Source organism: Rutidosis leptorrhynchoides, chromosome 8 (assembly GCF_046630445.1).
Source record: "Rutidosis leptorrhynchoides isolate AG116_Rl617_1_P2 chromosome 8, CSIRO_AGI_Rlap_v1, whole genome shotgun sequence".
Classification (NCBI taxonomy): Eukaryota; Viridiplantae; Streptophyta; class Magnoliopsida; order Asterales; family Asteraceae; genus Rutidosis; species Rutidosis leptorrhynchoides.
In genome coordinates, this window is record NC_092340.1 from 282,946,364 (window position 1) to 282,964,276 (window position 17,913).

The following is a 17,913-nucleotide window of genomic DNA, read 5'->3' on the forward strand; positions in this document are numbered from 1 at the left end:
ACATTCACACAAAATAACACGTGATAACTCCTAGTACCCGAATGACCAAAGTCCTTACGGTGAACCTCGATCACTTAAAACCGCCAAACATCCGAATCTCTCCAATAGATTCATCTCTAGGACATCGCACCAATAGATACCTATGCACCTATATACAATATAATAATAAATACACACACATACACCGCAGCAACAAGTCAACCTAGGTGACTATCACTAAAACAACGTTCAAGTTCACCTACTTACATTAGGCACTAGCTATCTAAGGCACTAATTTACACACAAAATAAGGCCACACATAATCGCACTTTGGACAAACACAAGTCCTAGTTAGTCACCTACTCTAAGGCACTAACAAATCTCAATCCGACCCGTATTCCTACAAGTCCCGCAAATAACGCACAACCGTCAATAAGTCTAAGACTATGCACCTATTTCAAGGTCACCTAATTCCCTTAGACTATGCTCTGATACCACTTGAGACGACCACAACCCGATAAAAGAAAAATCGACATTTTTTTTAAAAGCAGGACCACACCTTAGGTACGACGCTTTTGTGACTAAGGAGCGGCGATTTTATTGTCAAAAGCGGCGCTTCTGACGACTGATCAAAAAGACTACCAGATGCTGACCAGGAGCGGTGCTTTTGCCCCTAAAAGTGGCGCTCCTGCACCTGAATGTTGCAGATTCGAAATTTGACTAAGTGTCATCCCAACCCAAATACCCAAACATAAGTTTACACTCCAAGAACCCAAACACAAGTTCATTATGACCCAAAATACCACCGTTTACACATTTTAGTCTTACATAACCAAGACCAACCATTAGTGGCAACAAAACGACCCGTTACAATTAAGGTGACAATTTTGACCCAATTACACAATACGTGAATTAATACTCAATCACCCAACCCGATACCAAGAGCATAATCTCGGGGACTACCAAATCCCCAATCCGCGTCCAAATATCCAAAAGCTACCCCATCGAGCCCAAACGCTCCTACGCATCTTGTCTAACAACTAGCTAGCTTCACAATCACAATACCTGTAAAAAGGTAAACAAAGAGAGGAGTAAGCATAAAGCTTAGTGAATGCAATAATTATACATATACATATATAATCTACTTACTTGCAAACACTTACACAAATACCGCATACGAGCTAGCAACTCAACAATCATGCAATCACAATGCATACTAAATATCCGCAATTCACAATAAGCTAGCATCGCCAAAAGCATATAGTTCACAATTTAATATGCTAATACTAAACTCACACAAACCATGGTTAACCAATCGTACAAAGGAATGGTGCTCGCTAAAGACCATCGGAGTTCACAAAATCCATTAGTGTACTTAACACTGCGTATCACTAACCCCTGGGTGGCATCTTAACAGCTCGATACTTCACCCCCGGGTGGCATCTTAACACCTCGATACTTCACCCGCCAAACTTCCTAGAGTGGTGTCTTAACACTTTGACACTTCACTCGTCGTACATTCTGGAGTGGTGTCTTAACACTTCGATACTTCACTCGTCACGTGAAACGTGGTGTCTTAACACTTCGACACTTCAAATCTCACGCTACACAAATAAATACATCATATACATACACATATAATTATTCCACTCACCTTGGAATGCCCGCACAAGTCGTGTATTATGATCTCCGTCCTCATATCCGAGCAGATAGTAACCTATATCGCACATAGGCACAATATACACATAAATATACATTCTCTAAAAGAGAACCCGACACAAACATCCCTTAGCCGAGGGATCAGACCTTGCTCGCCAAAACCCGTCCATTTAACGCCTAATGGACACAATTCAATTACCACTTCGGGTGGTAATCTAAACTCACACTACAAAGTAAAATTTAACCCAAATTATACTTGACACCAATTTGGCCAACCTAGGTCCCGACACTAGATTACTACTAAGGTAGTGATCATTTAAAACGCCATGTACACCAAAACCATAACACGTGCAATATTGACCCATATTACTTTTGACCACCTTTGACTTATGTTAAAGCATCACTTTGACTCAAAATCATTTCTCACGAGTAATTACATCCAAAAAAGTCATTTAACGCTTAACAAAAGTGTTTAAACCTCCATTTGACCAAAACTAGTGTCATCATCAAATTTGACCCAATTCACTTTACCCATTTTGACACAAGTCACCAAAAATGCCCATAATCACTAACGGCTAGTGATTATATTTCCAAAACACCAATTTACACCTAATCTAAGTATTAACACACTTGATTTACCAAATCTTAACTCAAAACTGAGTTTGATACCAAATCAAAGTCAACACCCATTTTGACTAGCAAACATGTTCTTAAGAACATCAAAATCACCAATACACTTACAATCTAGTGACTATCACTTAAATCAAAGACAAATATACCTAAATTCGTCACTAAACCCTAAACCTACAATATTAGGGTTTTTAATCACAAGCTTGCCTCAAAACCCCAAATTTAATAAGAAATGGGTTTTATAACTCATCATCAACATAAACCCTAACCCAAAACAAGAATCAAACAACGAAATTTGGATCTAGGGTTTACCTTTGCACCAAAATGAAGCTAGTAGCTAGGATCACTAAGATGCATCAAGTTCCACCTCCATCTTGAGCAAGAATCATCATCTCCTTCATCAATGGAAGCTTCCTCTCTCTAGGGTTTGCTTCCTCTCTCTAGAATGAAGTTAGAGGATGAAAATGAGGATAAGAATGAGTTTTAGATCTGATCCTAAGCCTTATATCCATCCATATGTAAAAAGACCAAAGTGCCCTTCATTAAAAGTCCAAAAATTCAAACAGCACCTGATCAGCGCCAAAAGCGACGCTCCTAGCCCCAAAAGCAGCACTCTTGGGGCCTTCCAACTCACATCTTGAAATTTAAAATATTCGAGCTTGAATTACGATCGTCTGGGCTTTTGATTCACCTCAATCTGAGTTCGTATGAGGAAGTTATGGCCCAAACGGTGAACACGCGCATAACCTCGCAACATACACCAAAATTTTGCACATCAAACTCTCGACATTCCAAATATCAAATTTTGGGTCGTTACATCATTTCCATCAGGAAATCCCAACTCAAGCAATCAAATTCTTTTTCAAAATCCACTTTAAACACTAGACTTTTTAACCGAAGATTTTTGAGGAAGTCTAAAGTCTCATTTGCAATAAGGGCACCATCTAATATATTCCTTCCCTTCAAAAAAGCGCTTTGCTCTGAACCAATAAGATTAGGAGCTACTTTTCTAAGTCGAAAGGAAAGAATTTTCGCGATAATTTTGTAGAAGCTACCAATAAGACTAATCGGCCGGAAATCATTTAATCCCATAGGTTCAAGTTTTTTCGGAACAAGAGTGATGAAAGATGCGTTGCAACCCGAAGATATCTCTCCCGAAACCCAAAAATGATTCACTACCTCCATTAATTTCGACTTAATTATATCCCAAATTTTTTTGTAGAAACGCATATTAAAGCCATCCGGCCCGGGAGCTTTCGTACTACCGCACATTTTAACTGCATACAACACTTCATCCTCACTAAATGGGACTTCTAACTGGGCCACATCAGAATCTGCCAGCCTCCCACACTCGGCCCATCAGTCCCAGCAGCCCAGCTGCTTAATTCAGGACGTGGGCCAGTAGTTTGCTGAAATACATTCTGGAAATGGTTAAAAATATTGGATTTGATTTCGATGGGATTTTCCGACCAAACACCATTAATAAATTGCCCACGAATATTGCTTTTATTATACCTTCGAAGAATAGAAGCGTGAAAGTATTTCGAACTTTCATCCCCCTCAAGAATCCAACGAACCCGAGCTTTTTGTTTTAGCATATTGGCCTTCATTTTTTTCTTTCTCAAGTCACCGTCTCCTACTATCTAACCATTGAGAACGCTCCTCATCATTGATAAGATTTAATTCCACTTTACCTTCCCACATATTTACCTCATCTTTTAGCACTTTAATTTCACCATCCAAACCACCAAATGTCAAAGAGCTCCAAGATCTTAGAGCATTTTTGACATTTTTAAGAAGATCATGAAAATTGCTATCCTTTTTAGAACCCCTTACCGGTAGTTCCCACGCATCTTTGATGATTTTTGTTACTCCATCTTTATTAAACCACTCGTCGAAAACTTTAAATGGTTTTGGCCCAAAATCAACAACCTTATCCCGAAGCAAAAGAGGACAATGGTCCGAAAAATTTCTATCCAAAGTAATGATAGAAAGGTTATCCCATAGGTGAAGGAAACGATCTGAGACCAAGAACCTATCACACGAGGTTAGCCTCATGGAATACCCGCGACCTCGGGAACAGAGATAAGGGTTGTATGGCGGGTTCAATGGTATATCACTTTCAAGTTATATTTATAGCAATACAATTGATGAAACTCATCAATTTATGGCAGCATGTTAAGATAGTTGCATTAGAAGATGGAATCACTATCAAAGCTAATATCATATTGTATTGTAATGGGTTCGAGCAATATATAATTCCCATGAAACATTCTATTTCATTCTCTTATTAAGCATTGGGAGTTTTAATGGTGGTTAGCAATTGTTTGACTCAAGATGCAAGTGTTGGTCTTGTTGGATATCCAATGCATGCTGGTAATATTCAACAAGGATGAGATTTGCACCCATTTGGCCTCGCACATAATATGATAATGATAGAGATGCTAGTGAGTTACTAAACTTGCTGTTGCCTCTCAAATTGATCCATCATGATCTTGATATAGTGTCTTGGGTTCAATCTCAAAATGGGATATTTTGAATCGCCGATGGAAAGTTTACTTGTTAGGTTTCTATTGTTCGGAACATCAAGCTCAAGGTTTTCTTATGGGTGACTTCTTTAGCTAATGTTACGATCACCAATTTTTGTTTGGGTGATCAATCCTATTCTTTTAAGCCATTCGGTTTAGTTTTGTTGGTAGGATCAATTGTATTTCATCCGAATGGTTATCAATGCTTGTTTTTGATCGTGAGCCTTCATTATTTTGATGAATGGTTTCTCGATTTTATTTATGGTTATCTATTTGCGCCGTTAAAAAAAAAGTTGTTGTAGTTGTTTGGCCTTTCCCACCTCCTAGTAAGGGTCGTTTATTAATAAAATTTAAGTTGTTCCAAAAAAAAATGTTAACCTTGATCAGTAAATCTTCAAATAGCAATCTGTCTTCTGCGTAACGTCCCATTACTAATTTCGAAACTTATCTTACCTCACTCACTCTTACTTTGTTATGGTGTTTCGTATATCGGTTAAAACAAATGCGAGATTAAGACGCAAGTGAATAGGAATAAATGGAAGAAAATGAATTGACATTAGAGATCAATCTTGAACCCGACAGATCGCCGGTATACAAAATGTATTCTTAGAGAATCACTAATTGCATAGGCCTTTTCAATCTTTGTCTCGGTCCCGACACCAATTCAACAATAAACAAGTCTGAAGAAATCTATAGTTTCTATTAAATTCCTAAAATGATGACATCATAAATAAGCCTTTTTCTTCATTAAAAAAAATTAAAAAAGAAAAAGAAAAAAATCTAAGACATTTTGTTGATGTCATTATTATATTTAATAAAAAACATTAACTATCAATAAATAAATACGGAGTACTTCACACGCATCTTCTTTTATTTTCAAATTAGGGTTCACTAATTCTTCATCTGCTTTTTCTTTCATCTCCGTCGCCATTTCTCTTTCCTCAAAACCCTAAAAAAAACACTCAAGACCGTCTCACATTTGGCTACTGATATTGTTTTCGGATTCACATGTAATATTTTCAATTTCAGATTCAACATCGATTTTGGGTTTTTCAATATGAGGTTTGCTATTAGTTTCATAGGTTATAATGAAAGACCCAAACTCATATCCGAAGAAAACGACAATTTTTTTTTATTTTTTTACACATGTGTACGGTGCACACTATATGTGTGTGGAGCACACTTATACAAATGTGTGCGGCGCACACTTATATGTGTGTGGAGCACACTTATACAAATGTGTGCGGCGCACACTTATATCTGTGCGGCGCACACTATGCCTTCATGCGCGCTGATCAAATTTCTAGTATATATGTGCGGCACACACATGTATGTGTGCGGCGTACACATCACCCAAACCAGTTTTTGACCAATTACTAGTACTTTTAGACCCAAATCAACAACCACATTCAACCTTTAACATTAATCCACTATAAAACACCTTGATTACACACAATTCGACATTTGATATACGTTTAAGTGATTACATCAATGTATTCAAAAGACGATTTCAACAAGTACTAGAGCGTGGCTTCGGGGATCATCTATGCCTATGCTTCACCAACCAAAAGTATAGCATTTAAACTACACATATTATCAAGCCAAGCCAAAACATAACAAGTATCCATGATAATTCTAACATCCCCATTTGCTTACCTTTATCTTGCCCAATTCCTACAAAATGTTAAATTACAACGGAGTAAGCGAAACGCTTAGTGAATACAATATGTGCATACATGTTAACAACATTTATATAGATAAACAATTATTCGCATACCGCAACCAATTAAGTCATACAATACACATATGGTTCCTGATGTGTTCCCAACGTGAACCGAGAACCCTACCATCAAACCAACCATCACAATGCGCATGTGCCTACCATGGATCCCGATGCGTTCCCAACGTGAACCGAGATCCTGCCCAATGCGTTCCCAACGTGAACCGAGCCCTCATACCAATCGTAATACAAACAACCGCATACCAATACAAATCTTATTAACATGTAAACACACATTGTACTCACCTTAGATTCCAAGCAAGCAAAATCAACAAACACTTCCAAATGTCTCTAAAAATCTTCTAAGCACAAGTTACCTTAATTATTTTGAGGTCTTACATACAAATCACTACATCAGTTATTTGGTATTGGTTTGCAGTTAGGGTTATTTGGTATTGGTTTTCAAGACCGTCTCACATTCTTCTTTCTCTGTTTTTTTTCTTTTATCTTATATCATTTGCTAATTTATTCACTTTTGTGAAAACGACATCTGCTCCCGATTCTAACGATTGAAGGAGGGTTTCTTTTTTTTTTAATTTTTTGATTTCCTGATTTAGCTATTTTCTTTTTCTTCAGTTGTTTGATGCGTTCGGTTAATTGCCGGTTTAAGGTTTCTGGGTTTCCTAATCCCTTTAAGTTATTGTACTCTTTCATCTTTTGCTGTTTTCATTTTTCGTTCTCGGTTTCGCTAACTGATAGTCGTTGTATAATGCTATGTGTGTTTTGGGTTGCGGTAAAAAAGCTCTGTTCATTGTTGTAGTTTTTTTGTTTTGAGTTTTTAGCTATAAGTTTATATAATGCTACCTAAAAAGTGTTTGTGAACCTTCTTCTTCCTATGCGTTTGATGGTGTTGGTGGACCAGATGTGTTATCGTTGTTTGTGTTTGCATGACGACTTGCTAAACGGCGTGCTATACAACATCAAAATTGTGTACAACAAGCTATAGATGTTGATAATTATGTTGTTTATTTTTCCTCGACTGTTGCTCATGTTATTCGTTGAAGGTATAGCTTAATTTATCATTTGCATCCATTATTTGTTAATTTTGTTTTTTATGTTGTTGTATGGTATTTTTGAAAGTTGTTTTTGGATATATGTTATGCAGCTTACGATCTTCCATGATTGTCATATACACACCAATGTGAAATTATATGTATAATTGTGTATGCAAATTGAATTGTATATGTTATATACTTGTGGCATCATGAACACTTTATTGTTACATAGATTGTTTTATCAGTATGAAAATTACAGTATCTTATTAAAGTTCACATATATTTTATGTTTATATTGTACATGTGTTTCTGATATATATCAAGATCTTCGCGGTCCCAGTTAAGTTTATGGCCACTGCAATGCATCATTTTGGTATGAGGAACGCTTAAGGGCTACTACGTGTCAATCTCACTACCACAGATGTTGCTTAAAAGATTGCCCAGTGTAACTACATGCTAGCCAATGAGGAGGTTCCGGATTCGATAAAAGATCTTTTGAACATCCAAAATTTTGAAGATAATATTCGTGCATATAACCAAATGTTCAGTATGACTTCCTGTGGGGCAAAGATAGATGAATATGTTAATAGCAGGAGAGGTCCACATGTTTTCAAGATAACTGACCACGTTTATCATTGGTTAGGCTCTGTATGTCCAGTTGACGGCACTCCTCCTAGATTCATGTAGCTCTATATTTATGATACAGCAAACGAAGTCGATAATAGGTTATCTCATTTTACCAATGGAGTTTCAAAGTGTCTAATTAGTGATATAGTTACTAAGCTGATTTACATGTTGGATACACATGATGAATTGCTCAAGCTTTATAGAACAGCTAGGGATAGATATGTTTCAGATGCAGTGAGGAACTACAAGCAAAGGTATAATCTTGAAGTTTAATGCACCAACAATCGTCAATGTTTATTGACTAACCGGATAAAATGATAGATGAATAAGGTTTTATTCATTAAGTTGTGCAAATTTTCATCTTTTCAACATTTGTAAGTGATGAAAGTGTAGGTGTAAACAGTAACGATTAAAAATGAGAAGCGGTCGGATTTATGTACCATGCTATCACGTATGCCAACTGTAGAGGTAATTTTTTCTGATTTATATTCTAAACTATAAATTATGTGATTCTCTTTGCCAGAGAAGACATAGTCACGCATATGTATTAGTTACTTTTTAGAGAGAGCATAAATTATTGAATTAAAAACAAAAGGAGGTTAACAAACTTGAATTTGTGTGCTGTGCAAGGACAAGGAAACTTTTGAAAAGATTTGGTTCGTTTGAGGTTTCCAGTGTTGGTGAAAACTCTGCACTTAAAAAAATAAGGAACTGATATCCGCTAGATCGATCACTTGGCCAGAATCTCAGTAACTACACAGGGTGAGCAAAATTTTAAATTTTAGATAAATATTTATTTACAACATCAACAAACTGATGTTTGAAACTTTCAATACCATTGCAGAAGAATTAAACTATTAAGAAATACCTATACACCTTTAGTGGATTAAAGTAACATCACCATTAATGTCTTTAAACATACAAAATGGGTTTCAACCTGCATTATCCTGATTGGGTCGATTTGTGCTGTTGATCTGTATTTCTACTTGTGATAACAAAGTCAAGAAATTTACAACTTAAGATCCGGGTATCAACCTGCATTATCCCGATCGCAAGCACAAAGTCAAGAAAGCTCTTCAAATAATTGAAGGTGATATTCTGGTTTCTTTCTTTGGAATTTATGTTTACAGTGATAAGTTAGCAAGTTAAGACAAGTAGCATTAAAAAGTGTAACTTTGACTTTGATATAGTAATTTTGTAGTTAATATACAAATTTCTTACATGAATATACTTGATTTGGTTTCAAGTCTGGGCTATGACTAGTATTGTATATGTGCAGATGATGGATTTAGGAGACTATCAAAATGTTTATGAAAGGAAGTGGCGGTGTAATGGTCCTACTCAATGAGATAAATAAAGGTGAAGATTTTTAAGTGGGTTTCTAAGAGAATGAAAAAATGAAGTATTAGACGACATCAATGGCTATGTGATTTAAAGGACTCTTGCTCAACCGTGGTCTGTAAGATCATTGACTCTATCTATTTATCTATTATTTTGAATATTTTTTGAAATATATACAATTACAATGGTTGTTTTATGGTCATATATATCATGAATGGAGCATGATAAGATGGTCGTGGCTTAGTTCGAATCTATTTCATAATTTGATTTATTTTTTATATGTGGTGGCAATCCTGACCCATCTACCTAGGGTTTGGTCGATTCGTGTTATTGTTTTATGTTTAACCATGATCCTTTGTCTTACTGATTGTTTCAAATTATAATTGTGCATACTTTTAGTCATGTCTTTGAGATCGTAGATGGACATTGTAGTTTTTCTGCATATTGATATAAAGTGATGAATGATCTAATTTAGGTTTTGTAATTTTCTTTCCATCTGCTTAAGTGCCTAAATTTATTTCTTTTATGTTTAACTTTTCAGTTTGCTACTTCGGGGAGTTGTTTTTATAATTTGGAGTTTAGACATATTGATTTGGTTAAAATTTTGCGTATTGATTCTCGATTATACTATCAGTTTGTTGTGTTATTATAGAAAATAATAAAGTATTATATTAATTGAAAAAACATTGAAAGGTTGATTCTTGAAACATTGAAAGGTTGTTGCTCATGTAAAAACAATATCTGTGAGAGTGCTGATATGATAGATATGCAATTCTATGATCACATATCTTCTAAATTTGAAATCACTGTTTGAAAGCTTGATCTAAACCTAGGTATTTGGAGATTGAATCGTAAAAACCTTTCAACCTGAACATTTGGAGATGGCGTAATAATTTAATCCATGGAAGCTGAGAAAGCATGTTTGCAATCGTAAAAGAGGTTATTATTACAAGTGTTAAGGTGTTATCTCACTTATGGTGCTCTAATCGCAATTCAAAGTTAGCTGCGGATGGTCAGAAATGGAGGTTGGATCCAAAAGGAATATTTGGCAATGGTTGAGAAGGCACAAGAGGATTATAAAGCGTAAATCTTAGTTTTATTATACTGGAGTTTATGTTTAAATTTGTATATATCTATAGGTGTGGTGTTACATCAATATATTTGTAAAAACGACAAGCTTCTTAGTCGAAATTCGTAGTTCCACATGTCATTAAACTAAATGACTAAAATTTACATTCAATAATACCTAACGGGAGGTGATTCTCACACACCACTTTTTGATCCATACACACTTTTGAACCATAAATTTACAATTGTATCCTTACATTTATTTAGGAAGTTGAACATATATTATTATTCTAAACATAAGTAAGGATATAATAGTCAATTAAGTGTGTAGGGATCAAAATGTAGTGTGTGAGGATCACTCCCCATACCTAAAACATATCATTCGTTTAAATAAACCCATGGTTCCACAGGTTATTTTACTATATCACAAATTTCAAGAATTAGTTTTTGTTTATAATAAGAAAAATATTCTTAACAATTTTATCCCAATAATAAACACCCCTTAATCATACATAGCGTTACATACGTACAAAATAATGGAATAGCATACACCACTATCTTTCCTGTATGCAGTTTTAACCTCTTCCACATATGCAGTTTTCATCACTCGTTTTTACCTGATCGCACATAACTTTTTGGAACACGTCTTTAAAGATTTCAGAGAGGGGGAAACCCTATTACAAGAACGTCTCGGGTTTTGGCTGCATCAATCATTTCACGAATCTACAGTTACAAAGGATTATATAATAATACAACAGAAACACAATAAACACAAACACACAATACTTATTCATATAATAAAATAGTCACACTACAATAGTTTCACACAATTTTAAATATAAACTAGCCTTCATCAACTAGTGAAATGGAATGTGAAGGTAAAACATAAATAAACCAAACATATAACTTACAAGTTAACAGACACACAGAGACTTAACACAAACGAAATATAACTTGCAACACTCCAAAAGTAATAAATGCATTAGATTCACGCACAAACCCCATAAAAGGATGTTTGACCTGCGTTTCGGCACTTCGACACCATGTCAAGGCTAACAGCCTTAAACAAAAAACATCAAATCCTTGAGATGATCCTCAAGATTATAGAAGATCTGATCAAATGAAGAGGTTTGGGAACTTGAAGATTGCATTTCCATCACCACCTCTTGAAACATCCGACCCCTATAAGCCACAAGATCAGCATAGTACACTGGTGGGACCAGGGAAACGGGTTTCGTGCAACGTGCAAAGATATAGCACAAGTGGTAGACCAGTTTCTGCATCTCATTGGACGTAAAGTGATTCTCATCCCATATCACTGTATAGTGTGTGGGCTTACTCGTTCCAATGCCTCCAAAATGGCTACAAAGGTAGAAGTCAAACTCAACGGGATGAACAATTGTCGTGTCCACAACAGTTCCCGGAGGAACGTTTCCGGAATCCGCCTCGTTATTCGGAAACAAACGAGTTGTGTGACGTTTTTGAGCCACAACATAAGTTACAAATGGACGATAGGTTTCGGTGTAAATAGCTTTTTTCATATCAACCATCTCTTTGTTGAGAACCATATCGAATTGCGCGTCACTCACACCATCACGAAACACAACAATTTTGTTCGGCTTCACTCCCCCGTTCTGTTTAGCATAAGTGTTAACCAAGTCCAAACACAAGTTTCCAAAATTAACTATTTCTTCTTTACGATGGTTTTGCGGAGACATGCGGGCAGCATAGCGGGTTGCGGAAGGCCAATTCATTGAGCCAACAACGGCCGCCACCGATGGGGATAACTTGTTTGATGCAGCCGGGTGATTGACATCAGCTCCAATGAACATGACACGATCTTCAGCATTAAAATGAGGGAATCGTTCATTGAGCTCCACATTGCTACCTCCTAATTTTGCGTTGATCTTCATAGCCAAATAAACAAGAAACTGATCATTCGCTTTGTTAGCATTTTGAGATAAGCAACATTGAGTCAGCACACCAATTTCGGTCTCGGTTACCCATTTGAGATTCTTGTATCCATCATGTCTGTCAGCCATCACACAAACAACCAATTGAAGTTGACCTTCTACTTTTTTCCTACACTCTTCCACAACCCATTCAAAAAGACCACGAATGTTATCGCTATTAGAGAGCTCCCTCATAGTGGTCTGATGTACCATCAACGGTTTTTTCATTGGTACACCAATACTTGCGCATCGGTTCATCAATTTTTGGATGAACGGGTCAACATTTAGCCAATTCCAACGATCACCTTGGCTGAAATCTACAAGTGCCCACCTTTCAGCCGCTTTACCAGTAACAAAAGTTTTCCCTTGCATAAGGTTGTAGTGACACTTAAATTTGTCCACCGTTACAATATTCGTTTTACCGCTTAAACTACCGAGCTTAAGTTTAGGCGGTGCCATCACACGCCCGTCCACTTCAGTCATATCCATACCAACACTGAGATCAAAATTCTGAAGCACCTGAGAACTGCAGATGCAAATCAGCATATCAGTATATCAGTATAATATAATATAATGTTAGGAATAATAGTGGCAAATAGTAGGCTTTAACTAACTATTTTTAACCTATGTGAAAAAAAAATTACAGGTCACACAGGAATTACAAGGATATAGAATTATTATAAAACGTCAAATGTCAATTTGGCAACAACAAAAAAAAAGATATTTGATTCGTTGAGGACTTTGAAAAATCCTGTCAATCTTTTTTACTTATTGAATTATCCTTCAACAAGTAAAATGTTTTCCATTGGTTTCAGCAAAAACTTTCTTCAACATTAGTTAACTTTGACAAATTATTTGAAAATAGTAACTAGATAAAGGACTTCACAAATTCTACATCTATACTTTATAAGATAAAAAGCAATCTCTCAAATTAAAAACAAAGTTTATATGAGACACATAAGAAAATAGATTTAGCATGAAAAAAAAGGGTGCAAAAAAGAAACATACCCCGGTTTACCGGTTTCATACTCTTCGCAAACCATTCTGGATATCTCTTTCCTCCGATTTTCAGGAGCGAGAAGAGACAACTCTTTTAGTTTCCTAGCAGCTTCCCTACCCAACTGCTCCTTGGGATACCGTTTATCCTCGGCCAATATACAAAATTCCATTGGAACATAGTTTGGTTTCTTACTATTTCCCAACTTTAAACAAGGAATATACTTATGCACTATTTCTATTTCCCACTTTTCTTTAAAGTAATCGGTGAGCATCACAACTTTTGGTTTTTCCTTCCCTTCGGGATCTTCCAACTCAAAAGAAATATCCTTTGTAAGTTTTTCAGTCAATCCCGAAACAATGTACTTTTGATTCGTACGACGATGAATCACACTCACCCTTAACCCTCTCAAAGCCATAATAACTTTATTCCTAAACTTTGCAATATCATTAACATCTTTAATCTCCCATACATACTCCTTGAGAAAATCAATAACCGGCATCCTTTTGCGAAAAGGTACCGCAGAATAGTCCGAACACATTACCAACCCATTTGAGGTAACCTTTAAGCTTTGCTGAAAGCCGCGGTACCCCGCGACACCACAACGAAGATCGTCTTCCCTTAGATGATCACGAGGGTACATTCCTCTCCCAACGGAAACCTTTTCTCGAAAAAGATTCGCCTTCGTGACTACATCCAAAGCTTGTAGAACTTCACGAGGGACTTGCATTGCGTTTCCATCCAAAAACTCTTGTAGCTTTGACAAGTTCAACTCGTTACCATATTTAATGGTGCACGAATAAGACCGCCCGAATAGTTCAACGGTGTACGTTCCGGGTTTCAACGAGACGGCACTGAAAATATTCTTTTCGCCATCGTAAGCCGTTTGAAGTAACGGGAACTGATCGGGGTATAGAGAACATAGCTTCTCTTGAATTAGTCGTTGGTCGGATTTTGAGATTGTTTTTTTCACTGAGCGGGTGGCTGACGATGACGCCTCTAGTTTAATATCCACATCATAACGTAATATACTGTTAGATGGATCAAACTTGACTGGGAAATGATTAACAAGAAGCCTCACAGAGCACTCCCCGAGTGTACCATGGTCCGGACGCTTGATTGGCACATTCGGTCCAAGTTCCTGAATGCTAAGATCTGAAAACAAGATAATAACAATAACAATGTAAATGATAAGAAACTAATACTTGGATACCAAGACGTATACAACATAGTGTTGTAAACAAAAACAGAAGTACTAAAACATTTTCGATGAGGTTCTTGCACATAAATAAGGTCAAACATAATAAAATCAGTATGCCGAGACAGAATATTAAATACTCCGTAACAGATTAACCTTGCAACGACTTTCAATATTTGGGACAGGACAAAAGCAGCCATAGAGTAAATTATATACCAAGTAACTTTAATTAAATTAGTATTTTATTATTAACCGATCTACACAAACTTCAAACATAACTCATGAGCCGTACTATGAGGTATCTAAACTTTGTTCTTCTGTTCGACTACGGATGAGTTGCGAAGGTTGTTAGTGAATGTGACAAAATATATTCACAAATTAGGTTAAAAGGTGTAAAAAAGGTAGGAAAAGAATTTAAAAAATCTCAAAAAAATCAAAAACGCCATGCTACTCATCTGTTTTCAAATACAAACGACCAAAAGGATTTTACCACGAACGTTTGTGGGACATTTGTAATGCCAGGTCGGGGTGGTTTTAGTCCACAAACACTACAATATAGTCTTAAAACCTAACAAAGTCTTTTTGGTGTACTACGAATAAAAGATAAAAGAATACTTTAAATCCACAAAGAAAAAGAAAGTAGTATTTTGTTAGCAACATTCCAAAATGTAATCAATAAAGAAGATTTTATAACTCACAATATAGTCTTAAAACCTAACAAAGTCTTTAACAACACATCTTCAACAACAATATCAATTTACCATAGAGTCTTAAACATGATAATCATACCTTATATCAAAACCTATGATAATATGTTTATACTTTAAGCATTTTGAACAATTTAATCAAAATACGGAGTAATACTTGTAAACATATGTAGTATGTACAAAAAAATGCAGTACCAAAGAGTTAACAAGAGCTAAAAAGTACAAACAATACTAATTTAAATACGGAGTAATATAGAAACGCTTACCAGTTACTGAGTCAGTAAGTTGAGTGAGAACTTGAGACGTAGAGTCAACTCGTTGACTTTGACCTTGAGTTTGACCAAATCCACCACCACTCACTGTCCTCCAATCGGGCACCCGATCCGATACACCATCCACATTTTGTCCAACGTACGGCGTTCGGTACGACGGTTGACCACCATTTCGACCACCGTCGCGACCTCCACCGTAACCTCTACCACCACCACCGTCGCGGCCTCCACCGTTGCCTCTACCACCACCACCGTCGCGACCTCCGCCGTAACCTCTACCACCATCACCGTCGCGACCTCCGCCGTTGCCTCTACCACCACCACCGTCGCGGCCTCCACCGTTGCCTCTACCACCACCACCGTCGCGGCCTCCGCCGTAACCTCTACCACGTCCACCGTCTCGGCCTCCACCGTAGCCTCTACCACCACCATACTGTTCCGGCGGTTGATTATTACTATACTGTTGCTGAGGTAGATAACCCCTACCACCAACACCACCACCAACACCACCATCCTGTGGCGATGTAGAACCGCGATAACCACCAGATCCGGTGTTTCGGCCTCCACGGTAACCACCAGTTGGGGCGTTCCGACCGCCGCGATTGTAGTTCGTTTGATGATCCATCGGTTGATTGATATTCCGATGAAACTGAATTTTGGTCTTTTCTTTGAGTATTTATGTTTAAGATTTTGAGTTTATTTGAGACGTGTGATTAGGAAGTTGTTTGGTCGTGGGTTCTTATAGGATGATGATTCGAGGAGAAATTAGGGGAACACTTGAAATTACGATTGTACCCTTTTTGCTTTGTGAACAAGCAAAGTGAGGACTGATAAATCTAGAATGTTCGATGATTACTAGATGCTTGTGTACTAGTAGGTTGTTTCCTTTAGATTTCCAGTTACAGTGTTACGTACTATATTTAAATAAATATAAATATTCAGCTTTTTTGTAATTTTAACTTTACGTGATAGTCGCGCAAAGATGTTTTAAAGTAAACAGAATATGTTGAATTAATTAATAGAAACTGATCGTACACCACCTCTTTTTGTCATACACCACCACATTAAAATTACGGACTATTTTACCCTTATGAACCATTTACCCTTTTTCAACTTAAATTAATCTATGCCTAAAAACTGACTCCTTGTTTGTTCGTCACATGCTTCTCATCTTTGTATTTCAAAATTTTGTCACCATTTTCCAATCAATTAAATTAAAAACATATTATAATCATGATAAAAAAATAAACCCGAAATTGTTTCTCATGTTCTAAAAATGTGCCCAATTTAACAAAGATAACTGTTTGTACCCTAATTTGCATCTAAGATTTTATTCTTACTCATATTTCATTCTGTAGATATTTTTCAACATAAAATGTCTGATTCGTAAAAAACTTTTGATTGTTTTAGTATACCCTCTCATGGTTAAAGTAGTTTGATCCAATAGTTTTCTAACGGTTTAATCACTTTTTTGTAATTGTTCTTAACTGGATATTGATTTAATAGCCCTAAACATCCGAATGTTTTATGCTTATTTCATACGGAGTAATAGAACATGAATATTACGTTGTTTATGCTTTTATTTCAAAATGTTGTTGCCTAATCCAGAACATGTTGACTGATTTGCTATTTATATGGTGATTTAGTTTTTGGTAAGCCCAAATTGATTGGTAAAGGTTTCAGATTCTGACATGTAAAAAGGATTGTTCTATTTAATTAGGAGAAGGGTAGAATGGTCTAAAAAATATTTTTGGTGGTGTATGGCAAATAAGAGGTGGTGTATGAATCACCTCCCTTAATTAATAGCAGTTGATATATACTCCACTAAATTAATACTCTATTCATCACATGTGTTTACATCTTTATTTTTCATTTTTAATGTCGACTTTATATTTCAATTATTGAAAAAAGGTTATTCTAGAGATATAAATTTTTTGATTTGAAGGTAATGAAATCAGTGAAATTTTCAAAAACTGTGTGTAAAACAGTAAGTGGACTCTTGCAATTAGACGAAGGAAGTAATACTCAATGATAATAACAACGAGACACCTAAGAGTGTGAATCAACTGAATCTTTTGTGACGGTGATGAAGGATCGAAACGTTGGAAACAACTGTAAGCAAATGTTAGAATGTTTATTTATTTTGTAAAGAGTGAGGCTTTGTGATGCTATTTATTTAT

At 36.3% G+C, this 17,913-nt stretch overlaps 2 protein-coding genes and 1 long non-coding RNA gene across 4 annotated transcripts; 1 reads left to right on the plus strand and 2 right to left on the minus strand.

Annotated features, from left to right (window-relative positions):
- Positions 1-3,581: 3,581 nt before the first annotated feature.
- On the minus strand, positions 3,582-4,326 carry LOC139864260 (uncharacterized). The gene is made up of 2 exons (XM_071852838.1): positions 3,979-4,326; positions 3,582-3,911 (listed from the first exon to the last, which is right to left on the minus strand). The coding sequence occupies exons 1-2, from the start codon at positions 4,324-4,326 to the stop codon at positions 3,582-3,584; spliced, it is 678 nt and encodes a 225-aa protein (XP_071708939.1).
- Positions 4,327-7,699: 3,373 nt separating this feature from the next.
- On the plus strand, positions 7,700-10,779 carry LOC139862745 (uncharacterized). 2 transcript variants are annotated; one of them, XR_011764268.1, is made up of 6 exons: positions 7,700-8,452; positions 8,592-8,666; positions 8,829-8,960; positions 9,043-9,288; positions 9,478-9,657; positions 10,373-10,779. It is a non-coding gene; the product is annotated as an uncharacterized lncRNA (long non-coding RNA). The 2 variants fall into 2 exon arrangements; XR_011764267.1 differs by having other exon boundaries at positions 7,707-8,666.
- A 612-nt stretch (positions 10,780-11,391) lies between these two features.
- LOC139864261 (protein argonaute 2-like) lies at positions 11,392-16,358 on the minus strand. Its single transcript, XM_071852839.1, has 3 exons — positions 15,728-16,358; positions 13,568-14,711; positions 11,392-13,085 (listed from the first exon to the last, which is right to left on the minus strand). Exons 1-3 carry the CDS (start codon positions 16,356-16,358, stop codon positions 11,669-11,671), a joined length of 3,192 nt encoding a protein of 1,063 aa, XP_071708940.1. The 3' UTR covers positions 11,392-11,668.
- Positions 16,359-17,913: the final 1,555 nt, after the last annotated feature.

What these genes read in the sequence shown, in the direction of transcription:
- LOC139864260 (XM_071852838.1), bottom strand. Translation starts at nt 4,326, where the DNA reads ATGAGGCTAACCTCGTGTGATAGGTTCTTGGTCTCAGATCGTTTCCTT. An exon ending in TTAAAGTGCTAAAAGATGAG is followed by an intron (nt 3,912 to 3,978) that starts GTAAATATGTGG and finishes CTCAATGGTTAG; the next exon opens with ATAGTAGGAGACGGTGACTT.
- LOC139864261 (XM_071852839.1), bottom strand. Translation starts at nt 16,358, where the DNA reads ATGGATCATCAAACGAACTACAATCGCGGCGGTCGGAACGCCCCAACT. An exon ending in ACTTACTGACTCAGTAACTG is followed by an intron (nt 14,712 to 15,727) that starts GTAAGCGTTTCT and finishes TCTTGTTTTCAG; the next exon opens with ATCTTAGCATTCAGGAACTT. An exon ending in TATGAAACCGGTAAACCGGG is followed by an intron (nt 13,086 to 13,567) that starts GTATGTTTCTTT and finishes TTGCATCTGCAG; the next exon opens with TTCTCAGGTGCTTCAGAATT.